Here is a 25,895-nt window from a genome sequence, read left to right as displayed (position 1 = left end):
AAGTTGACTAAAATATATACAGGTGACTTGTAAAAATATTTTCCCAACATTATGGTGGGCCAGATATCTTGACTAACTCTCCTATTGGAAATAACTAAAAATTCAAAATCAAATGACTGAAAGATCAAAACCAAGTTAAAACAAGAACTTAAAAAAGCAAGCTCAGCACTGAAGATGACCTTGGTTTTAAGGGCATTTACCATTAGAATGAAACTTAGCTTCCATTTTCATAAATGAATGAAACGTACAGAGCAGAAGACAAAGAAAACCAGAGGCCATCCAAGATCTCCCACATGAGATCCTGCAATAAGAGGCATCTGAACTGTCTACTTGCATAGCATTGAGTGAACCAGTAATTACACTCCCCTTGTGAGACTGAATGAAAAAAAAAATCACAAAACAGCAGCAAGAGCACAAGAATTAGAAAAGAACAGAGGGTAAAATGAGATCTGTAAGCTTTCAGGTATTAGAATTGTCAAGCACAGAATGTAAAATAATTATGTTTAATGGGTAAAATATTCCCAGCAAGTTTAATGATGTAAGTAAAAAGAACGAGAGACTGTTTTGTTTAAAGAGCAAATATTTGAAAAAACAAAACAAAACAAAACAAATAGAACTTCAAGAGACTGTATGAAGTGTCTTTGGAATTAAAAACTCAGTTAATAAGACTTTTTATATATAGCTTGGAGAGGATTAATGAATTTGAAACTAGAACTGCAGAAATTATCCAGAATAAAATGAGACAAAGAGATGAGAAATCTAAAACACAAGTAACATAGATAACAGAGAAGGTAAAAAGCATATCATACTGGCAGTCCAGAAAGAGAAGAAAAAATGGGGCAGAAGCAAGATTTGAAGAATTCGTGATGAATTTCCTCATTTTATACTGAATATGCATTTGTAATACTTATATACCATTTATACTAAGTAGTATAAATAAATAAAGTTAAACCTAAATACATGATAGAAAATTGTACAATATCAAAGATAACATTCGAAAAACAATGGAGTTGGGGAGTGACTAGTCAAAGATCCTGCAAATGAAAACATTGAGAGTTGCTAATAAGCAGAAGGCCATTGGCTGAAGACTGTCTCTGTACTTTAAGTTCTGTATAACAAACTGAAAGCTAAGGTAGTACTGAAACAAATTAGAATCTAACTTAGGAGTCTAATTTACTTTTAAAAAATTAACAAAAAATAAAACAGGTCTCAGCCAATCATAAGCAGTTGTGCTTCAGCCAATCACAGAGAGCCAACTCTTCAGACCATGTCCACATAAGGCAAACACCTTGCTGTAACCAATCAAATGGCTTCTCTACTTGTCTCTCATGTTCATCATATGCAAGCTCACTGCTCATGCTCCTGGGTGGAATTCTTTGAACCTCTTCTGGTTCTGAGTGCTACCTAATTTATGAATTATTTTTTTTACTCAAATAAATTCTGTTAAGTTTAATTTGTCAGAAGTTTTCTTTTCCCAGAGTTTACTTCTTAAAGCAGTGTAGTGAGTCTTGTTTAACAGAGCCATGGTTTCTTATAGTCAGGCGCAGTATTAGAATCTAAGATCAGAGTGCTAGGTGTGCTCACGGTTACTGGGATGTCTTTGTTTTTATGTCTTTTTATTGAATGAAGCTAGAAAACATCCACATATATATAAACACACATAGGCAAATCTATACCTATGTGGACACAGACATGTATGCATATGCTCATATTACATGCATTACCTACACAAGTATGCTTATTGTAGAAATGATGAATTTACACTGATGGCTACAATTCCAATCCATCCCACAGGGTCCTTTCTTTTTTTGAGACAAGATCTCACTCTGTCATGCAGGCTGGAGTGCAGTGGTGTGATCTCAGCCCACTGCAGCCTTGACCTCCTGGGTTCTAGCAATCCTTCTGCCTCAGCCCCACAAGTAACTGGCACTACAGGTGCGCATTACCATGCCTGGCTAGTTTTTGTATTTTTAGTAGAGATGGGTTTTCACTATGTTGCCAGGGCTAGTCTCAAACTCCTGAGCTCAAGCAATCTGCCTGCCTTGGCCTCCCAAAATGTTCGAATTACAGGCATGAGCCACCGCATCTGGCCTCACAGGGTTCTTTCTTGTTCACCCTCATTACGTACTTGTATGTCCCTTCTTTCATAATGACAAGCCTGTCTCCCAACAAAATCGACACACTTACTTGCCTGTTGGATCCCATAATATAAATTGTTTCAGAATTGCTTTTGCCACCATAAAAAACAAAATCAACTAAAAGAATTACAGATTTGTTTGCAGCTCTTGTGCCACAACTTTTCCCTAGACAGAAAATATACAGTTATACACTGTTTTCATGAGTTCCTTAGTTCTTTTAAGTTTTCTTTCTGTGTGATTATGGTATTCATTTGAAATAAATTAGGTTCATTTGTTTCTATTTGCTTTTAGCTTTGTTTTTTCCCTCCCTTCCCAACCTAGTTGATTTTAATCTTTTGAGTATATAAAACATTAACAAGCCTCCAAAAGTAAAAACTGTACAGTAAGAGCATGTATATTAAGAGAAATGTCACTTCTCACCAATTTTTTTTCCACTTCTAGTCTCACTACCACTTGTAGGTAACAAACTTTTCTGAAATAAAACATTGGTGATTTATCTTTCCTGTCTTGTTTTTGAAATTAAAAGCAGATATGTGATTTTTTTTCTGATTTCCTCTTCTGATACAAGAGGTAGCATACTATAGACAGTATTTTGAATTTTGCATTTATTGAAATGTTCTGCTTCTAAAAAGAACTTCAAGGGTTACACAAGAAATTGTGAAGAAATTTAGAGAATATTTAGAACAAAATTATAATGATGATGTTGAATATCAAAACATATTCAGTATCAACAAAAATTGGCTCAAGAATAAGTAGGAAGAGTTACAGTACCATATCTAGTGAGCATTCAGTAAATACCAGGTAATACTTATTACCCATAAGTCCTACAAAATTTGTTTTAAAGTTGCAAATGTAGGAAGAGATAGAATATTTATCAAACTATTTTTTTTTGGCAGGGATGGGGGGAAGCTAACGTGATCTTCATGTCAAAACCCAAGTTGAGGATAGTAGTACAACACGCAAAATTATAGTGCGGTCTTTCTCATGACCATGTGTATTGGAAACTGTTAACTGTCTCCCACCTTTAAGTTTCCCTTTATTTCTTTTAGTGATAGGCATTCACAGAGAATTTCATACAACCTGGGTTCGTGGATACTTGGCCACAGAAAAGAATATTTTTCTGTTTGACTTTCAGGTATCTAGCCATGGAGTTAGCTTTGGGTGAATGAGATATGAATGGGTGTGGGGAGGGCAATTTCTTGGTCATCTTTTTATGAGGACTGTTCAGAACTCTCTTTCTTTGAACTGGATTAGAAATGATGAGGACTTGGGAGCCAAGTACTGAATACACAAGCTGCTCTGCCAGTCACAAGCCACTCCCCGACTCCAGACTATTACCCGTACCAGAGAGAAAAGTAAACGCCTGTCTTACGTATGCTATATATGTTGATTCTCTTTGTTATAGCAAACAATTGCTTGCTAATTGTTATTAGTTTCTAGCCTAATCAATACATAATAGATGCAAAAATCTTAAATATATTAGCAAACTGAATCCAGCAAAGAATGTAAACGATGACCATGTTGGGTTTATCTCAGACTGCAGAAGTAGTTTACTATAAAACAATCTATTAAAATAGTTTATAATATTAGCAGATGAAAACAGAAAAGTAATATGATGATCCCAGTAATTTTATTAAAAAGTGTTGGGTAACATTCAAATTTTTAGCAAAATGAGATTAGAGAAGATGTGAAAAAGTGTGACTATCAGAATAAATTAAATATTATACTCAATGTGATATATTAGAAATATTCCCTTAAGATTAAGAACACTGAAAAGTACCCACAAACTTCTATTAAATGTGGAACTAGAAGTGAATACAGCATAGTAAAGTAAGAAAAAAAATAAAAGAATTAGAAAAGAAGAAATAAAATTATCATTATTAGATGATTGTAAGATTGTCTATATCAAAATATCCCAGAAAATTTACTGAAAAAAGTATTACAATTATTAAGAAAGTAAATTGCCTGGGTAATTTGGGTTTCTTAGAGTTGTTTGTATATAAATAAAAATTGCATTTCTTCTATACATTGGGAAATTTAGTTTTAAAAGATACTAATATAATAGTATCAAAATATACATTTTCTAAGAATAAATCCAACTACTTTTGTACTTTATGGAAAAATTTTAAAACTTTATTTGAAAACTTTAAAGACTCCCCTCTCCCCCAAAAAGATATCCTATGTTCAGAAATAGCATGACTCAAAATTATAATAAGGCTATTTTTTACCAAATGGATCTGTCAATCCATTCCAACCCAAATCTTGGCAGATTTTGTCTGATTGTTTGTGAAACAAAATAAACCGATTCTAAAATATATATGGAGAAACAAAGGGACAAGAAAAAATTTGTGTCTTAAAAAGAGAAAAAGAGTGGGGAACTCAATTTGCCAGAAATCAAGGATTATTATGAAACATGGAGTAAGATTATGTGATTTGGGAGCATAAACTTGGGAGACATGACTAATTGCCGCTGACCAACGTGCAGAGCACGACTTTTCTCTTTTTTCCTTTTTAAAAAATTGTAATTTATATTTTAGATTCAGGCAGTATGTGTTCAGGTTGGTTACATGTGTATATTGCTTGTTGTTGAGGTTTTGGGTACAATTGATCTGGTCATCCAGGTACTGAGCATAGTACCCAACAGGTAGTTTTTCCAACCCTGGCCCTTCTCCCCGCTTCCCTGCTCTAGCAGTCCTGAGGGTCTATTGTTCTCATCTTTATGCCCATGTGTACCCAGTGTTTAGCTCCGACTTATAAGTGAGAACATGCATTACTTGGTTTTTTGTTCCTGCATTAATTTGCTTAGGATTATGGCCTCCAGCTGCATCCATGATGCTGCAAAGGACAAGATTTCATTCTTTTTATGGCTGCATCATATTCCATGGTGTATATGTACCACATTTTATTTATCCAGTTAACTGTTGATGAGCACCTAGGTTGATTCCATGTCTTTGCTATTGTGAATAGTACTGCAATGAACATTTGAGTGTATGTGTCTTTTGGTGGAATGATTTATTTTCCTTTGGGTATATACTCAATAATGGGATTGCTGGGTCAAATGGTAGCACTATTTTTAGTACTTTGAACGGTGTTCAAACTGCTTTCCACACTGGCTGAATCAATTTACATTCCCACCAACAGTGTATGTGTTTCCTTTCCTTTATAGCCTCACCAACATCTGTAATTCTTTGACTTTTCAGTAATAGCCATTCTGACTGGTGTGAGCTGGTATCCCACTGCGGTTTGGATTTATGTTTCTCTCATGACTTGTGATGTTGAGCATTTGTTCATGTTTGTCGGATGCTTGTATGTCTTCTTTTGAGAAATGTCTGTTCATGGCTTTGCCCACTTTTTAATGGGGCTATTTGTTTTTTGCTTGTTAATTTGTTTAAATTCTTTGCAGACCCTAGATGTTAGACCATTATTGGATGCACAGTCTGCAAGTATTTCTCCAATTCTGTAGGTTGTCTGTTTATTCTGTTGATAGTTTCTTTTTCTGTGCAGATGCTCTTCAGTTTAATTAGGCCTCACTTGTCAAGTTTCTTCCTTCTTCTTCTTTTCCTTTTTTCTTTTGAGATGAAATCTCACTCTGTTGCCCAGGCTGCAATGCACTGCTTCCCATGTTCAAGTGATTCTCCTGCCTCAGCCTCCCGAGTAGCTGGGATTACAGGTGTGCACCACCACACTTGGCTGATTTTTGCATTTTTAGTAGAGACTGGGTTTCACCATGTTGGCCAGGCTGGTCTTAAACTCCTGACCTCAGGTGATCTGCCCACCTTGGCATCCAAAGTTCTGGGATTACAGGCATGAGCCCCTGTGCCTGGCCTCAATTTTCATTTTTGTTGCAATTGCTTTTGGGAACCTAATCATACATTGTTTGTTAAGGCCAATGTCCAGAAGGGTATTTCCTAGGTTTTCTTCTAGGATGTTTATAATTTTAGGTCTTAAATTGAAGTTTTTAATCCATCTTGAGTTAATTTTTATGTATGGTGATAGGTAGGCATCTAGTTTCATTCTTCTGCATATGGCTAGCCAGTATCCCGGCATCCACCTATTGAATAGGGAGTCCTTTCCCCATTGCTTATTTTTGTTGAATTCATTGAAAATCAGATGCTGATAGATATGTGGCTTTGTTTCTGGGTTTGCAACTTTTCAATAAATAATCTGGGACTAACTTTTAAATGAGCCATTTAAAAAATGGAATTAGATGTTTTCCTTATACCATAAATAAGAACCAATTAATTGGTTTATTAAAGACTTAGAATAAAATGCAAAATTATAAACTCTTAGAAGATGACATAAGAAATGATCCTTCTGACCTGGATTGAAAAAAGACTTTTTGTTCAATACATAAAAAAACCTCTGAAGAAACATTGGGAGACACTGAAAGGGTAACAGTTTAGAATTCTGTTCCAGCAAGTAACCACAAAAAGGAGATAGCTCACATGGGGCAAAAAAGATGTCCAAATTCTAATTTGGGTGAATTATAGTGTTTGAAGAAAGTATTAAAGATAACTCAGCCAACACGGGCTTCTCATGCAGAGGCCTTCTTCTCATTCCCCAATAGAATTGGCTCTTCTTTCTGACAACAGCCAGAGAATCTTAGGAAGGCTAAGCAAGAAAAAAGTGCAATCCACACTCATCAACAATAAATATGGGCATTGAATTATCTTGCATAAGTAATAAAATAAATATTAAAGGTTAATATTGAGTCACAGAGGGCTTACCTTCCTACCAATATTAACAAATGCAGTACATTAGCACCTGAAAGCTACACTTAACATTTTCATCTATAAGAAAGATAAAAAGAAGTGATTCCTAGAGCATATAAAAATGATTTATAGCCAGGGACATCTGCCATGAACTACCCCAAAATTATTTGGTTATAAGACAATGAATCATGGAAGTGCCATTAAAAGCTGAGGCTAGAGAATATAAGAATTTTCCCTCCAGGCCAGTGCTCACTAGCTGGTGACTCCACAGTCATTGCCATAAATATTTGAACCCCTGTGCTTCCTCATATGAGCCACCTGCTCATAGGAGAACTGTGAAATCCAGGTAACTATAAATAATTTCTTCTCCTTTTTCTTTTTCCTTCTCTGGCTCTTTCTCTCCTTGCATCCTTTCCCTCCTCCCTCCTTTATTCCCTCTCCCTTCTCTCTTCTCTTCTTCCTCTTCCTCCTTTCCTCTTCCTTCACTTTCTGCTCTCCTTATTTTCCCTTCTTATTTTGTAGAAACAAAAGACTCATAATTGAAAATATACGTTTTTTTTTCTTAATGAGGGAGGTAGTAAAATCTTTCAATATGGAGCACATATGAACTAATCTTGATAAATAAAAATAACTTCAATGTGTTTCTAATATCAGATGTTTATTATATTCTCAAAAGTCTAGGACAATTTTTCCCTGCACGCTGGAAAAAGAAGAAAGTCTTATTTCCCCTATCTAAATAATTTCAGGTACATAGTAGATCAATAAAACAGGGCTGACATAAAACAATGATTATTTCATAAGGACAAGTCCTTGTGAAATAAACATAAAAGTCTAGACTTGTAGCTGTGACTTCTTTTATAATGATAGCAGATATGAAACATGAATTGCTTTCTTTCCTACAAAACCAACTTAGTAATACTGGATGGGAGAAGACTGAGGATGCAGTTTTAATAACTGTCCTGAGAGTGCACTGATCTCCACTTTTAAGCTTCTAATTTATGTACTCAACTCAAGTTAAATAATGTGAATATTGCCCTAACATTTCTATCATTCCCTCTTCTCGTTCAGCCCCACTGTCTCCTGCCAGTTTGCCCCAGCAACTTCATGGTAGCTGAGGACATCCTGTCCAGCTAGGTGAGTGATTCTGAAGATTCAGCAAGCTTGCCAGGTGACATTAAGGTTAAAGTGGCTTCTCAGTGCTAGAGAGTCACCAAGGTTAATTGGGATGTCATATCTGCTCGTATTCACTCTCACTCTGTGCATTTAAATTTATACATCGCCACACACACACACACAAAAAGATATCAAAGTCTCAGTAAACACAATTCCCAGCCTATCGCGACTTCTCTCCTCTATCTAGCTGGTTTTTGATTCATTCCTCGGCTCCATCTTCCCGTTCTCTTCCTAGGTTGGCCCTTTAAGAATGGGGACCGTGTTTTTTGCTCCTGGCTGCTCTCTATAACATCTGTGACTGCAATGGGGCTGCGGTGGTCTCCTCTGAGAAGGGATTAAACAAACATTAGACAAGGGCGGTGGGGACGTGGCTCTACACCGCCTATTTTGCCCGCTAAGTTACAACAGTCTGCTGAACTCTTCAACCATCCTTATTTGATCCTCACCTCAGCATGTGCTTTGTGTGTTTTACATTTTACATTCCTTCACTTGCTTCTTCAGGGTTTCCTCCTTGGCTGGGGTTGAACAAGGAGCTACAAGAAGGGTAGTGTAGCTCGCCATTCTTGAGATACTAAGTTTGTGGGTAATCAGAATCTTGGCTCCTGTGACCTACCCTCTGTTGACACGCCTTTGTTATGCTATGTAATATAGTGAAAAATACTTTGCAGATGAAATTAACGCTTTGGGCTTTAAAATGGGGAGATTATTGGGAGGAACGAATCTAATCACATAAGGCCTTAAAATCAGAGACTTTTCTCTATTTGTAAGCAAAGAAAGATTCATCAGAAAAGGAAATGAGAGATTCAACATGTGAGAGGGACTCCAGCCCACTGTTTCCGGCATTGAAGATAAAGAGAAATTTATTATAAGAAATTAGTTCAAGTAATTATAAAGGCTGACAAGTCCCAAGACTTGCAGAGTGAGTTGGCAAGCTGGAGACACAGGAAGAGCCAGTATTTTAGATTGAGTGGTATGCAAGAAAAAAAAAACCCATGTCCCCTCCCTCCCTCCCTCCCTGCCTCTCTCTCTCTCTCTCTCTTTCTCTCTCTCTCTCTCTCTCTCTGTCTCTCTTTGTTTCTTTCTGTTCTGGGATACATGTGCATAACGCACAGGTTTGTTATGTAGTCATACATGTGCCATGGTGGTTTGCTGCACCTGTCAACCCATCATCTAGGTTTTAAGCCCTGTATGCATTAGGTATTTGCTCTAATGCTGTCCCTCCCCTCGCTCCCCATCCCTTGACAGGCCCCAGTATGTGATGTTTCCCTTCCTGTGCCTGTGTGTTCTCATTGTTCAACTCCCACTTATGAATGAGAACATGCAGTATTTGGTTTTCTGTTCCTGTGTCAGTTTGCTGAGAATGACGGTTTCCAACTTGATCCATGTCCTTGCAAAGAACATGAACTCATTCTTTGTTATGGCTGCATAGTATTTCCATGGTGTATATGTGCCACATTTTCTTTACCCAGTCCATCATTGATGGGCATTTGGGTTGGTTCCAAGTCTTTACTCTTGTAAATAGTGCTGCAATAAACATACATGTACATTTGTCTTTATAGCAGAATGATTTATAATCCTTTCAGTATATACCCAGTAATAGGATTGCTGGGTCAAATAGTATACTGGTTCTAGATTCTTGAGGAATCTCCCCACTCTCTTCCATAATGGTTGAACTAATTTATATTCCTACCAACAGTGTAAAAGTGTTCCTATTTCTCCACATCCTCTCCAGCATCTGGTGTTTCCTGACTTTTTAATAATCGCCATTTTAATTGGCATGAGATGGTATCCCATTGTAGTTTTGATTTGCATTTCTCTAATGACTAGTGATGATGAGCTTTTTTCATGTTTGTTGGCTGCATAAATGGCTTCTTTTGAGAAATGTCTGTTATATGCCTTGCCCACTTTTTGATGGGGCTGTTTTTTTCTTGTAAATTTGTTTAAGTTCATTGTAGATTCTGGATGTTAGACTGTTGTCAGATGGATAGATTGCAAAAATTTTCTCCCATCTGTAGGTTGCCTGTTCACTCTGATGACAGTTTCTTTTGCTGTGCAGAAGCTCCTTAGTTTAATTAGATCCCATTTGTCAATTTTGGTTTTTGTTGCAATTGCTTTTGGTGTGTTAGTCATCAAGTTTTTGCCCATGTCCGATTTCTAAGGCAGTTAGGCAGGAGGAAGTCTTTCTTTCTTAGGAGAGGGTCAGTCTTCTGTATTCTTTAGGCTTCCACTGATTGAATGAGGCCCACTCTCATTAGGGAGGCCCATCTGCTTTACTAAGTCTATTGATTCAAATGCTAAGCTCATCCAATACCATTCTCATAGAAACTCCCAGGACAATCTCTGGACAAATATTTGGGTGCCCTGTTGCTCAGTCAAGTTGATACATAAAATTAACCATTACAGGGGCTATGAACTGGGGAACCAACAGCCTTTAAAGGCAGAGAAATGACATCCAGCTGACAACCAGGATGGAGGGAGGGACCTAGAGCCACATGGAGGCCACAAGCCTCCACATAAGAGCCCAGGGTGGCCAACACTTTGATTCAGACTGATGAGACCCAGAGCAGAGGAACCATCTGTACCCACCCAGACCCAGACTCTTCTCATGAGCTGATGATTTAAAAGTATGCGGCAGTTTCCCGCTTGCTCATATTCTCTCTCTTCTCCTTCAACCACGAGAAGGTCCTTGATTTCCCTTCACCTTCCACTGTGACTGTAAGTTTCCTGATGTCTCCCAGTCATGCTTTCTGTTAAGTCTGCAGAACTGTGAGTCAATTAAGCCTCTTCCTTATAAATTACCCAGTCTCAGATAGTTCTTGATAGCAGTGTGAAAATGGACTAATACATCGTGGGTGCCATCACCTTAGGAAAAAGGCTCTTTTCTTGGTTTTATGTTGTTGGTCACAGCCTCTCCTCTCTGGTGCACTATGATAGGGGTCTTATCATGTCTTGGATGGGTGTTAGGAAGTGGAGAGGAAGATGCACCCACTGATTTGCTGGATTCAAGATCTCATCTCCCCTCTGCTTTCTGCTCACTCTTGCTGACAACCCATGCTGGTCTGTCTTGTTTTTCCTTGTTTCAGGTTGGGGCCTTCCCTGAAGGTTTCTTGTCCCTCAAGTAGATAGGTTCATGCCGGACCCTCTTTATGTTCTCCAGGTTGACTGGCAGGCATGGATTCAAAGGTACACAGAGCTCATACTGCCAAACCATGCATTTGCATGTTCCTGAGTTATGGTCACACAACTAGACAGGAATTGAGCCAGAACTAGAATCCAAGTCTTTTGAATTCCATTCCTGTGCTTTTTCTTAACACCATGAAGTTTCAGGTAGCTACAGGATAGACTCCTGGGCATAACACCTACCATGCTCGGCTGAGTAGAACTAGCTTTTTCAAGTTTCCTCACCAGACACTTTACAACCCTCACATCCCATGGGATCTCATGATTGGACCCATGTATCTTTCCAAATGTCATGTTTCCTCTATTTAGAAGAACAAAATGCAGCCACTATAGAAATTACTGTGAACAAAAGTAAAGAAGAAAACTCACCTGAGCTAAAATTGTTTTAATGAGAAACTAATTTAGTAGCCCTCTGGTTTGAATATTCATACCATTGGTCACAGGGGAGGCAGCATTTTCTCAATGGCAGGTGGAAGGCAAAGGTTTGGAACCTGGACCTTAAGTCCCCTTGTGTCTGCTGTTGTGTCTCCGTGGAGCCTTGCCCTTGCTTGATTCTCACTACACAGTCTGAAGACACTGTACTCTCCAAAAGTGTCATACATTTAGATTTTATTGTTATCAAATGATCAGGTGTGATTTTGCAAGGTGAGGTCAGAAAATATTGCAGCTTCTCCCACTCTCCCCTCCCCGCATTTTAAAGCTAGTTTATTGAGCTAGTTTAAAAAAGGAAGAAATGTGCCTTCAAAAAACAGACAGAATTAGACCTTTCACAACTCTTGTCATTTAAAAGATGGTTTGTTGAAACTTCAGAGAGGTTAAACGTATGCCACAATTTGAGTGCGGGGGGAGAAAAAAAACACCACCATGAGCTTTCCAGGGTTGCAATTACAACCCTACTTAGTTGCCATGGTGATCACACAGCATATGGATTTTGTCAGATAAAGACATCAGGGGTGGTGAGAAGGGACAGTGTATTTTTTGAATCACCACATGCCAAGTGTCAACTCTTTGGCAGCTCTCTTTCAAAAACAATTTTTTTGAAGGAAATATGTATCCGGATTGGGAGAGTGGGCTGGGGAGAGGAGCCAGGGTTTGGAAGAAAAAAGAGAAAGATTCCTAGAAATGTTTGAAGAAAATCTGAATTTAAAATAAATTGAACATTAATGCCAAATTGTGTAATAAGGAGTCCTTAGGGTTTTAGCATCAGAAGTACCAACTATCTAACAAATACGTTTCAATAAAGGGCGGCCAATCTGTTCCAGTTTCTCCTCTCTTGTGGTGTCTCTTATTTTTATATGTCATGTCATTTTAATGTTTCCCCCTATTTTAACTGTATGTGTATCTAGGGTTATTTTTGTTAATGAATTGTCAATCTCCTGGGCCAGCGATAAAAACTATACTGTAGAATAAGAATGTCTCTGTGCAGAAGACACAGGCCTCTAAGATGGAAAATGATCCTGTATATTTCTACCTGTAGCAAAAAGAAAAAAAAAACAAACAAAAAAAAACCACTTAATATCCCATTGACACCAATAAAACTTAGGATTCTCAATTTACAGTTATCATTCACAATGTATTCAGTCATAATGATTCCATCTGCTCTGTCAGCGGGAAAGTGAAATGAAAGGATTGTGCTCCATCTCTGTCCTCCTCCTTGGGGAGTATGTGAGCCTTGGAGTTGACTAGCCTGGGTCCACACTAGCTATACAAGAATGAGAGATGGCAGAAACTCATCATAGCTACCATGAGCTTCTGACCTTATGGATGTTACATTTTAGTGCATGAAGAGGAACAATCAACACTGAACAAATATATATAAGATATTTTCAGAGTATTTTAAAGACTTGGAAATAAAGAAACATAATCTTTTAATGGCAGGTCCCTCGTGGGGCAGGACAGAAGTGGGACGGCAGGTCAGGTACCTATTCCAAGATGGAGCATCTGAGGAAACCACTAGAGGAGGTAATACTTGAGTTAGAATCTGAGAGACGGAATCGGGATAGACAAGCAATGATCTGGAGAAAGACCCAAGGCAAAACAGCCACACGAAAACCATAAGTAGACAGGAGTTTGGCTGAAGCAGAATGAGGATCAGAAGAAGGTATCAGATGAGGTTGCAGAAAGGGGTAGGTCATGAAGGGCTTGATGGACCAGGATATTGAGTTTTGGTTTCACTCTATTTCCTCTGCAGAAATTACAGAATTATATCAAATTGCTCGAGAATTTGTGAAAGTCTGAAGGACGAGATGCCCTGGGAGGATTGCCTGTGGAAAAGGCATCCAACAGATGGAGTTGGATACACCCAGGATAATATGCAGAAGTCCCAGCCAGTGAAGTCACTGGTGCTAACTTCACTGGTGATCCCCATTCCTGGCCCTCCACTTCCCTCAAGGTAAAGTGAGTGGGCAAAGATTTGGCAATGGTTTGCAAGTCTTGATGATCGTCATGGTAACTTGGAGAGCTTAGTACAAACACAGGTCCCCAAACCCCATCCAAGGCTTGCTGAATCAGTATCACGATGATGAGGGCGAGAGAACCTCTGTTTCTGTTATATCCTCCTGGATCAGTCAGCTCATCGGTCATATTGGGACTCCTGGTGCAGGGCCTAGGAGCATGCAAAGTCTACTGACGCTACTGAGGCCCAGGATACAATAACAATTGCTTTCTATCTTCACAGATAGGGAGTCAGGAGGGGCCACAGGCACTCCTGAACAATGGATTGGACCTGGAGGGAGGCAGGGCTGGGGTTCTAAATTTCACTCCGCGCCTTCTCCTCCCTTTGTGTGTGCAATAGCAACCCCCTGGTGAGGGCTTTATGAGACTTGCTTCCCCTTAGAATTCCAAATTGCCAATCTTAACTCGCTTAGTGCTTCTCACTCCTAAAATGAAGATGATTTGTAGGAATTGCAAACTTGTCTGTGTACGAAAATAGTATGTCTGTCTCTTTAAATAGAAAGACATTAGGGAATATTAGCCAAGGCTAATTATGCAGATCACTTATAGCTAATAATACAAATTTGCCTTAGGCTTTGTGGGAGTGTTGCTTTTAGGGACTAAGGGTTGGTTTTCCTTCCCTTGTTGTTTTACATATTTACAAATTAGTTTAAATGTGATAATCTGCAACGCTGATAATTATAAATGCTTAACTAAATAGAAATGTGTCAGTCTTGAGACAGGCTCCTTATAAGACAAGACACAACCACTGATCCAAGAAATCTCCCTACCCTGTACCTGTTAGCTATGGAGGGCTTATTTACAGAAGTGAAGAAAAACCAAAAACAAAACAAAGTACCCTCCCAGTCTCATTCAGCCTTCTGCCTCTTTCATGAAACCAGTGTGGGCAGCGGAAAATGTCCACTGTATAGACATCTATTTGAGGCTAGACCCAGATCAACATTCAATTTAATACAGGTCAGTGAACAAGTGTTAAAAAGCAAGGTCTCTCGCCTGCTTCCAATCTATACTGGATTAAAAACAATGATTTAAAGGTGAAAGGCTCTGTCCGGGCCGCGAGCTCAGTGCCATGCAGCGCTTTGGCCATTCTTCAGAGCTGAAATCCTTGGCACCATGCTTTCCCGAGGTCATCTTCATCAGACAGGATGCTGCTCGGTCTCATCCTGCCAGAGAATTTATTATATTGATTTGGGGAATAAGGTTAATTGAAGTGAACTTTTGATTTTAAAGGTAGGTTTGGTGCAAGCCTCAACAATTAAAATGGAATTCTTCTCCTTTAAATGACTTGGGCTCATTTGACTGCCTGGACAGCAGCTGTTTAGAACAGAGGCAGGCATAATTTTGCAACGTGAAATGCTCATTTACTTTTCTCCTGTTGCTATAACAACTCACTTTTGAACCAGACATGGTGATAGAAAGCCTTGGCTTTGCAGTGAATTTCACATTGGTTTTGTTTCGATTTTTCAATCATTTCTCTTGGAACTGCAGCTGGAAGTACAGGAATAGATTTTACTCTTTCCTTTTTTAGAAACCTTGCTTAGGACCAAAGCTTTGTGTTTCCAGCTTGTCTCAAGGGTTGAAAAAAAAGTGACACCCCATGTACAGTTTATGATTTCCCTGAATAAATCATGTTTCAAACTCAGATAGTGCTCTTCTTTCCTTCAAAGGTTAACACCAGGGTTTTTGGCGCTCCTGGTGGAGAAATACGACTGTCAATTCATTCTGCTTTTGAATCTTCTGTCTGAATGTTACCAGCAAGACCCGTGTATCTGCAGGATTTGGGAATCTGTAAACCTCACAATCCTGGTAAGCTTCACACTGCATAGCAACATGCTTTGTTTCTTTTCTTTTTTTTTTTTTTTTTTTTTTTTGAGACGGAGTTTCGCTCTTGTTACCCAGGCTGGAGTGCAATGGCGCAATCTCGGCTCACCGCAACCTCCGCCTCCTGGGCTCAGGCAATTCTCCTGCGTCAGCCTCCCGAGTAGCTGGGATTACAGGCACGCGCCACCATGCCCAGCTAATTTTTTGTATTTTTAGTAGAGACGGGGTTTCACCATGTTGACCCGAGACGGGTGGATCACAAGGTCAACATGCTTTGTTTCTTAATGACTCCAAGGGAAGGGAAAGTAGATTTGGCAAATAAACAACAGACAAATATTTTCAGGAAAACACAGAAGAGTAATCATACCCAACAAGACTCCAGTTCTGCTTCCTTCCCCTTCTTAAAATCCCCGACCAATAACAGGAGCTCCTGAGGGCCTAACACTTACTCCCATGCTTTTGGGAGCACTAGGTTATCCAAGGCTGATTTGAACACAGGCAGAATTAAAAACTGAACTGAAAAACAGGCTCCAATGTTTGAGATGAAAAAACGTTTTCCTGTCAATATCTGTATTTTCCCTGTTGGGGAAGGTAAACTACAGAATAGTTTTCATGGCTTGATAAAATTGTTTAAAATCATGAAATCCTGGAGGCTAAGAAATAAGATGTGAAAAACAACCGAGAAATATAACCTCTCCTCCCCACACCCCACCTCTAATAAGATAGGAAATGGCCATCTGTCAGTTCTGGCCCTGTGGACCTGGTCACCTCCTTTTCTCCATAGGTCCTGTGAGGAGGAAGAGCCAAATTTTTCATCGGTAGCTTCTACTCTTTAAATATTAAGATTAAATACGGACATTGACATGGCAAACACATTGAAGATTTTAAGGTATCCTATGTCAGTGAAACGGTGTGACGTGCCAGTGCCAGCATTTTTATCGTCTTTGGATATGCCGTTTTGCTCTTGGATTTCACATGCAATTCTGTGACACATAAACACAAGCATGGTGAGAAGTTATGCTCTATGGCAGAAGCATACGCAGCACATTTGTTTCTGGTGGCAATACAAAAATATGATCGATTTTGGAACATCATTATGATGACCTTTATGTAGAGATATTCATTTTCAATTCTGGTGAATCCATTAAAATTAATCTCCAGGCACGGAATCCAAAGGGGGGGAAAAAAACATAGTAATAAGCCTGATTCTTCTCTCTCTCTCTCTCAATAGAAAGAGGAAAACATTAAATATGTTCCAAGAAGCTTAGGCAACCGTGAAAATTCACATTTCTGCTAGAGCAGAGGAGAGCCTGGTACAACTCAGCCTCTTCGCCAGGCAGCCTGTATGGAGTCTTTACTGGACAATCAGCCTTTCAGAAGTGTAAATTTGGAGTCTTCCAAACTCATGATTTCTATTAGGTTGGTGCAAAAGTAATTGCAGTTTTTGCCATTAAAAGTTAACTTTGTAAATGAAGTATGAAAGAAGGAGAATCAATACTTGGGTACCTCTAGGTGTTAGGTGCTGGTTTTGCTTAAAATAAAACCCATTCTAAGCAGTTTTAAAATCATAAGTGTGAAAAATAGATCAAATAAACTCAGGGAGGCCTACAAACTTGTTATTTGGCCAATTCTTGGAGCTCATATCAGTTCACATATTCACTAGTCCTAATTTTCATATCTGGCTTGATAAGCAATTTAAAAAATAGTTTTGTATTTTAGAGTTATGAAGGGAGGATAAGATATTCTTTTATAATATCAGCAAAAATTTTCACTTTTTTCTTGATATCTTCTTCATAATTTATGACATATCTTAACTATTTCCAAAAAGGGCTGAAGAAGTCATTTTTTTTTTCCCTCTTCATGACACACACGTTACTTTCTCATAAAAATCATCTGGACATATTCAAAGTTAAGGGTGACACAGTACACGGGAAAATACTATTCAATGATCTTATTGAATATTTCAATAGTAACAAAAGATAACATTGTAGGAGCTGGCACTGAGCTCTTGAGGCCTTCTTTAATGACCAGGATGAATGACACAAGCATGGCCTCCTCTGCATGACTTGGGCAAGCTTTCATATCCTATTGACAGTTGGAGAAGTGGTTACAAGCAACCTGTCTGTATCACGGAGTCATGAGTGGTGGGCCTAGATCATGACCCTAGACACAGGGATCTAAGCACTAGGAAACACTGCCTCATAAGTATCTTTGTTTAGAGAGAAGCCAATAAAAAAAGAACACATTGAGAAGGAAAATAGCAAGAACAAATAACAGATGTAAAAGAAATATCCCTATCTAGGTGCAGAAATTCTGAAAATGACCTTGAGTTGATCACACAATATTACAGCTATTCCAAAATATTATCCACAACTAACAGCAAGGAAAGTGCTGGACTGAAGTGAGACCATAACAAAACTTCATCCATTCACTCAATTGTGAAGAAAAACAAAAAATGAAAAATATTTTGAGTGGTCATTACATGCTAGAAACTGTGCTCATTATTTGGAGAACAAATATAAGTAAACTGCAGCCGTTGCTCTTAGGTAGAAGTCTAATTAGCAGAGGCATATATTAATATAAGCAAAGCCATCTTGCTTTTGTAAGTGCTAAAATAAAGTGCATTGGCAGAGGAGCTAGGGAGGGCATCTTAAGAGGTGATATGTGAACCAGGTATTGTATGAAAGAGAGGAATGTTCCAGATATAGATAGGAAGAGGGGCTGGAGACAGAGAAGACTCCGAGGTGGAAGTATGTCTATTATGTGTGCAGCTATTTGGTAGTGAAATATTAATATCTCAGTAGCGACCAAAGGGAGCAGTAAGAGCCAGCACTGAGCTCTCTGAGGCTTTCTTTAATGACCTGTAGAGTCATGCTCAAGGTTTCAGGCTTGCTACTTCATTGCAGGAATTTTTTAGCAGGAGGGTAGTGACATGATGGGGTTTGTGTTTCAGCAAGTGTTCCCATGCTAGTGCGGAGAACCGACTACGGATGGGGAGAGAAAGAGGCGGATCAGCAGATAATGGCATCAACCCCAGGAGCAGCTTTTTGAGGCCTCAGTTTAGGCAGGTGACAGTTCCGAAAGCTATTCAAGCATACTAGTTTGCATTACAATTTGCTAACTGAGCAGAGGTTAACATGGCTGTATGGCAGAAAGATAAAGTTGCCGAAGCAACAGATTTAAGCTGCAGTGCTTGTGAGTTTTCCAGTTATACGCATAGTTTAGGAGCAGACCAGGCATCCCTTCCTTCCTTTCTATTGTATTCTCTGAGCCTGATCCTTCATCTGTAAAATGATGGTAACCATAGCACCTCTCTCTTGGAGTGGTCATGAGACAAGAACAGGATAATACCTGTGATGTGCTTAGCCAGGGGAAGGCAAACTTTAGTCAGTCAATCAATGCTAACTCTGATTATGTTATCTGTACATTTATTTCACTTGGTTTGTGCATGTGTTAGGTAGGCGGGTATCTGTGTGTCTGTGTGAATGTGTTTGCTGCCTGGTGGGTACACATATGTGTCCATGAGTCTGTGACTGTGTTTGATGGGTATATGTGTGTGTGCACATTGTGTGTGCTAGACCTTCATAATGCCCCTTTCTAAGCTCTGCTGTATTTTTTGCTTTCAAAAATTCTGTAGAGGACCCTTTATTGGCCTATTTCAGAGAACCAAAAGAGCATGAGATCTTTACTGTAAGACCAAGGCTATTTATTTATTTATTGGCACATGAAAATTGTCTTTCAGTGCTCATAAATGAAGTTTTATTAGAACAGAGCCATCGCCACTCATTTACATATGGCCACTTTAGAGCTTCAACAGCATAGTTGAGTAGTTGTGATAGAGACGATATGGCCTAGACAGCCTAAAACATTTACTACTTAGCCCTTTTCAGGAAAATTTTGCCAATTTCTGATATAAGCAATCAGGAATGGTGACACAAATTTGCAAATTGATACAAAACTGGTCAAAATCCACCTGGCCACAAAATGTAATGTTGAAATGATACCTTCCACAGAAGGAAAAATCAATGGCAACTCTATCAGAAAAAATTCACACAAGACTAAAGTTTTAAAAAATAAAATAAAGAACTAGAAAAAGTTAAGAATACCGTAGGTATTAGTTTGTTTTCATGCTGCCGATAAAGACACACCTGAGACTGGGAAGAAAAAGAAGTTTAATTGGACATATAGTTCCACATGGCTGGGGAGGCCTCAGAATCATGGTGGGAGGGGAAAGGCACTTTTTACATGGCGGTGGCAAGAGAAAATGAGGAAGATGCAAAAGTGGAAACCCCTGATAAAACCATCTGATCTCATGAGACTTATTTACTACCATAAGAACAGTACTGGGGAAACAGCACCCATGATTCAAATTATCCCCCATTAAGTCCCTCCCATAACAGATGGGAATTATAGGAGTACAAGTCAAGATGAGAGTTGAGTGAGGACACAGAGCCAAATCATATCACCATACCCTTGTGGTGCTGAAGAACCATTTTGTCTTTCACTCTGATCCTCTTTTGTTCTTCATAGTCCTGATCACAAAAGTTTGATGCACATTCTTGACATCATCCTTGAAAAAGACTGCTATAGGCATACTTTCTATATTTAAGAAAAATAATCTCAGTCAACCACACACTAAGAAAAAGAATGTAATGCTGAAAGGACCCTGTGAAAGAAAATAAAACTTTGTGTCCTTTATGGGGAAGTTTCATGATTATTCTAAACTTCTTAGGACTTTTGAAAGGTATTTTTAGAAGCAATAGTGAAATTACTCTGTTATTCAATTCATTTATCACAATATCTCTCTCTCCTGCTTGAAATGTAGGGGAATGAACTCCCCTGAGCATCTTATTCCATTATAAGGCCTTATTTAGCTGTGATAAGTCCACAGTTATGTAGGTAGATTGAATGTGCTATTACAAAACCCCGCTCCAAAGTGGCATTTCTGCATGCTTAACGTATGCCACTTTCTGTCTCTTGCTCAGTTTCCAAGAAGGCTGCATTGATTCATAGAGAGAGATGGAATGGTGTCAGAGATCCAGGTTCATTAGCAACTTTGCCACTTGCTAGGTGTTTGATCCTGGACAAATGACTTTATCCTTATTCATGTTATAAAAGTTAGAAACATCACCTAGCTTTGAAGCTACTTTAGAAGATTCAAAAATGAATATGTAAAACATTTATCACATGATCTGGCATGGTAGAGGCTCAGTAATAGCAGTCATTATGAACCCACTACTATCCTGTTAACAAATCATGTTAGAAAGTATTGTCTATTCAGTTCATGTAACTTATAGATTATACAAGTGGTGCTAGGAAGTTTGTGACCAATTGTTTATTGTGAATGCAAGTCACAAGATACCATCCAAAAACCTTGATTCACTGGAAATTAAAATTTTATATCAAACAAGAAGTGAAAAATATTCCTTATCAAGGCATCATATAAGTAGGGCACACAATAGTAACCTCAGATATACCACCTGAATACTGCAGAGGGCTATGCAGAAATGAGAAATGGAGGCACACATGGGAATGTGTTCAGCGGAAGACTTAAAAGAATTGGAAAACAGTAGCGATCTTCAAAGTTCAAACAACATAAAAATAAGCAACATGATTCAGTGCTACCAACACATAACTAAGGCAGGACCCGGGGGAATCACTCTAGCCCATGCAGTTGGAAATTTACGAAGGAGCCCAAAGTGTTTGATCAGAGTGCTGACATTTCTTCAGTGAAAGGCACTTGGCTTTGGAAATTATACTCCCAGGCAGGAAGGACAATCCGTGTTTGATTGGAACCAGCATGCAGAAAGGCCAGTGTTTCACCACAAGCTGGCCTCTCTGTGTCGGTTTAGGCTAGGATCTAACAGCCGCTGACGTTCAGGGACACCTTCTGAGCAGTACCTGGGGTGGTATTCGGTGCAGTCAGCATGCCTCCTACAAATCACTGCTGAACAAAACTAGAGATCACAGACCAAAAAGAAGCCCCAGAAAACAAAAGCACACAGAGACCAAAGAATACACACAACCATCAGTCTAGTTCAAGGTAGATTACAGGAGAGAGAGAAAGAGAAATTTTAACGAAGCCTGTTAGTTCAGGGCAAGGCATCAGTCTTCCCTTTTACCTGCCCAGCGGCTGCAGGAGGCTGAAGGCAATGGGTATTCTGAATGCTTGCTCCAAACAAACAAGAAAAGTCTAATCTTCCCGTGGAGCCAGCATGCTCAGCAAGCAACCAGAGCAAACTCAGATGAAGACATTCTTTCGGCTACCTCCCCAGCCCATCATCTCCAAATCAAACGCTTCTTTCTTGTGTGTGCTTCTCCAGAGAGCAGTACAGCCAGCAGGCAGAGAGACAGGGATTCCTTCCATAGCCACTGCCTGACACTGGGTGAAGTCGGCCTCACAGAGAAGCTAAGTTATCTATGCTGACTGTGTCAGTGTGCTTTTCGTAGTCTGTATCACTTAAATAACCTCTACTGGCATCAAGATGCCTAATTTGTAGTCAATCAGCCACTTTCCTGATTGTAGATGAAACTGGTATACACATCGCCACTTGCTACAGGTTTACTTACGCCACATAGAAATAAGCGTCCTCCTCTCATCTATGGGTTGGGGTCGGGACAAAACGTTCTCATCATTAAATCCCTCATTGCCTAAAGCCTCAAACACCATTCTTTGCTCTCAGCTTCTGCCCTTTGAACATGCAGGTCAGATCTACCCCAAGGCTCCTCTGTCGACTTCCAAACAGTCACTTGAAAGAAGCCTCATCTAAATTAAGTCAAACCCCTAGTTGTCCTTTGACCAGGCTATGCCAAAAGCACACTGTTAGGCTAGCTTGTCCCTTAGTGTAAACTGCCTTGAAGGGCAAAGCTGTTTGGAGGTCCAGAGGATACTTTTCATTGTCTCTAAGATTGGCTTAAGATTTTTTTAGAACTGAGCAGAATGGGAACACAGAGCTGTAGGAATCATGCTATATGCTATTTGGAGAAAGTTGGAAAGCTTTCAAAAGTATTGATTTGAAGAAGAAAACATCTTTGGGTGCTAATATTTAAATATAACACTTATTTTTCTAAGTGATTTATAGTTCTTAGTCATTCAATGAATTATTAGTTCCATTTTATAAATAAAGAACTTGAGGCCAACTAAACTTTCTTCTGTATTGGCACTACTGGGTTGGGAATGGGTCTGCTGCCACTGTGGGAAGAGTGGCAGCTGCCACTTCGATCTGGTGGCAGGCTCTGGAAGACTCAGCCTTCGGGCCTCCAGTTCCACTCTTGGTTGGCTAGAGGACTCTCAAACAAATCTTCCTCTCCCTCTGTGCTGAACCTTCCCTTCTCATGGGCTAAGTTTTCAGGGAGATCTGATACTCAGTCAAAAAGAGCATCCTTTTGGAGGAGAATGAAGGCTTTAGACACCAAAATTTGAGCCACTGGAACGACAGCCATTTGGCAATTTCTAGAGATTTTGTGAGCTGCTTGACATCAGATTGGTAGTTGAAAATTGGCTACCTTGAAAAGATTTACACCGTGGACATCAGCAAACGCTACAAATTGAATCTTCTTTCCTATCCTAGGATCCAGCTATTCAACAGTTAATAGCACACCACAGAACAGAGGTAGAACAAATGAGATAAGAAGGCCAAAAATGGAGTCTCCATCCCAAGATGCTCAGAACCATGCCCATCTGAAAAACCGAAAAATTCCTTTACAAGCCAATAAACAAAAAGGCAGATGTGACCAGATTGGTCCATTGTTAATTCTTGGTATTATTTTGCATTTTAGGCTTATTTAAATTTTTTTTTTTACAAAAGAAGTAAATGAATATATTCTCATTGCAAAAATTATCAAAATTTTATAGAAGTATATGGAGTTAAAAAAATCAATTTCCATCACCTCATTTACATTGCTCTTCCCAGAAAGTTCCTTATCAGTTGTGTGTACCCTCTCAGTTTTTCTTCTGTGCACTCTATACACACACACACACACACACATCCACATATTTATATGCACTCCTCTGCATTTTGTACTCATAAAATCCAGTCCGGTGAAGGTATTCAAAGATACTGCTCCAATCTATGATCACCAAACCTCTTCCCACGAACTGACGCTCTTTCTCATTTGAGCAGAGATGATTTCTGCTCACTGTGCATTTACTCTACTACCATCAGTGCTTGAGGACATGCTTGAAAAACTCCAAAATATGTGATAAACTGGTATATATTTGGTTTCAATATAAAATTCCCACTTTAATGCTGTCTATAGACTTCTTTGCCATTCCAAACATAAATTAGCAACAAATAACTTGAAGAAAATATAATGACAGAGATAATAGGCTTCATATGTAAAAATCAATTATTCTCAAACATTTGGAGCCTACTTTATATAAATAGCTCATAAAATTGGCTTTGTTTATTGATGTTTCAGGAAAACAACCATGTATTTGAAATGCCGGTGATATTGTTGAAAAATATAATTAATTACCTGGCATAAAATAGGATAATTATCCCACATGATTTAAATCATGAAAAGTATTTTAAAAACTCTAAAGTGCTCCACAAATATTAGCGATTGATGACATGCAGAAAAGAGATAGTTGTCCTCTTTTTTGCATATATTATTGAATGGGCCGTATATCAAGTATCCATTCTTTATGCTTTGACACATTTTGCATGATTTTCTCCATGTAAATGTTATTCCTAACTCATCGAGCAATTGTTATGTACTATGCATAAGCCTTCAACTTTCAATATTCAGTTAATTTAGAATTTCTATATATAATTTAAATTCCCTTCATAAAATGACTCTTAATACATTTCAGTTAAATGCTGCTAATTCTCAGGTTATTCAGGATAGAGAGGAGTGAGCTTAGCAAGAACAATCCAAAATAGCTGATAATACCCAGCACATCAACATCTTTCAGAATGTGCCATATCTGTATGGTGCGGATCTGAATAATCAAGTATTATGTTAAGTCTGATGATTTTCCCTGTGGCCACGTGAAGTCCCTTGGCAGACACACACATCTTCCATTTCCTCCACTGCATTCTGCGTTTGGCCTAGTACAATCCACTAAACACTATTAAATGAATAACTGTGAAGATAATAAAAACAGTAACCAAACCATCAAGTGCACTGAAGTCCATTCAAACATGTAGAGTCACTTGACATTTCTTTTACTCAAAAGCTATTTCCTAAATGTCCTGGTGACCTCTGAGCATTTGTTTCACATCCTCATGCTGCTAGTGGCATCTACCTTTAATGTCAAAATAGCCACCTACTCTTCAAATAGTGTGACTGGTGTAACTCCAAATCTTATAGCCTTAGGAGGTGGATGCAAGTGTTGATTTGAATGACTGGTGTTTATGCTTTCCCCCTTTTAAATAAGCTTACTCTTTGGTAGCAAGCACTTAAGGGATTCCCAAAATATTTGCAAACATTTCTGTCAGATAGCATCACCATCACCATATGATTTAAACAAGCATGTATTCATCACACTTAAACCAGATGTCATCTGAGTAGATGAGAAATGAATCATGTGCTCCTGACAGCTTGTTTATTTCCGGCAACACTTTCCAGCAGGGATTGTCTAAATGCACAAAACAATTTTCTCTTATCTAGACATGAGGATGAAAGTCCAAATTCTACAGGAATGAGCTTTTCTCCAAGGTGGTGCTCCAAAGCAGACTTTCTTTCCCCTACGACAAAGGGATGTGTGGCTTCCAGTCTTGGGGATGGAATCTCTCTTTGTGGCTACCTCCAACATAAAGAATCATTTCTATTAATTAAAGAGCAGCTTCCACCAACCAAAATGTGCCAGGAATGATGGGCTCAGCATTTTGTTAACTTATCTCATTTAATCCTCCCAACAACTTTAGAATAGGTATCTCCTCTCCATTTTATAGCTGAGGACACAAAGCTATAGAGAGAAGCTGAGTAAATTGCTCACGGATTTCCAAGGATTAAGTATGAGACAAATCAGTGGTCACACCAGGCCTTTTGACTTCAAAGCCTGTGCTACACTGCTGGGAGTCTCGGATTCTGGACTGATAACCTTTTGGAGCCTCCTGTTCCTTATTTGTGGGATTAGGGAGCTGGGCAATGGAATAACTAAGAATCTTTCCAGTTTTAGAATTCTAAAAAAATATGAGCACTTCCCGTTATATAAAACAGTTTATATCACATTTTTGGTCAGTTTGCACGCATTTGTAACATAGATATTGTAAATATTCAGGAGGTTAGCCTGTCAATAAATAAAATACATCCTTATGGTTTTCCAATTTAATTACAATTGTTAGACAAGAAAATGGACTGCAACAGCATTTGTAGTGCAAAGCCTTAGGAATAAAAAAAAACTTGTAAATTTCATTTTCTGGGCAACTTAGGCTGAATGATCAGGAGAACACCATGTGGTTCTAAGTGT

The 25,895-nt window shown here is 38.8% G+C and overlaps 1 protein-coding gene across 2 annotated transcripts in view; it reads left to right on the top strand.

Moving 5' to 3' along the window:
* Nucleotides 1–17,201, top strand: part of LOC144582363 (uncharacterized) — a 42,966-nt gene extending 25,765 nt beyond the window's left edge. Inside the window, exons 2-5 of one of the 2 annotated variants that reach the window (XM_078370827.1) lie at nucleotides 7,919–7,984; nucleotides 13,395–13,595; nucleotides 15,325–15,463; nucleotides 16,710–17,201. In XM_078370827.1, the coding sequence (XP_078226953.1) occupies nucleotides 13,450–13,595; nucleotides 15,325–15,463; nucleotides 16,710–16,775 (351 nt within the window). In that variant the 5' untranslated portion in view covers nucleotides 7,919–7,984; nucleotides 13,395–13,449 and the 3' untranslated portion in view covers nucleotides 16,776–17,201. Of the gene's footprint in view, nucleotides 1–7,918; nucleotides 7,985–13,394; nucleotides 13,596–15,324; nucleotides 15,464–16,262; nucleotides 16,655–16,709 lie in introns of those variants that run through there. The other variant, XM_078370828.1, reaches the window with a different exon arrangement.
* The last annotated feature ends 8,694 nt before the right edge of the window (nucleotides 17,202–25,895 follow it).

This window comes from Callithrix jacchus, chromosome 4 (genome assembly GCF_049354715.1).
Source record: "Callithrix jacchus isolate 240 chromosome 4, calJac240_pri, whole genome shotgun sequence".
Lineage (NCBI taxonomy): Eukaryota > Metazoa > Chordata > Mammalia > Primates > Cebidae > Callithrix > Callithrix jacchus.
This window is presented reverse-complemented; position numbering and strand designations above follow the sequence as displayed.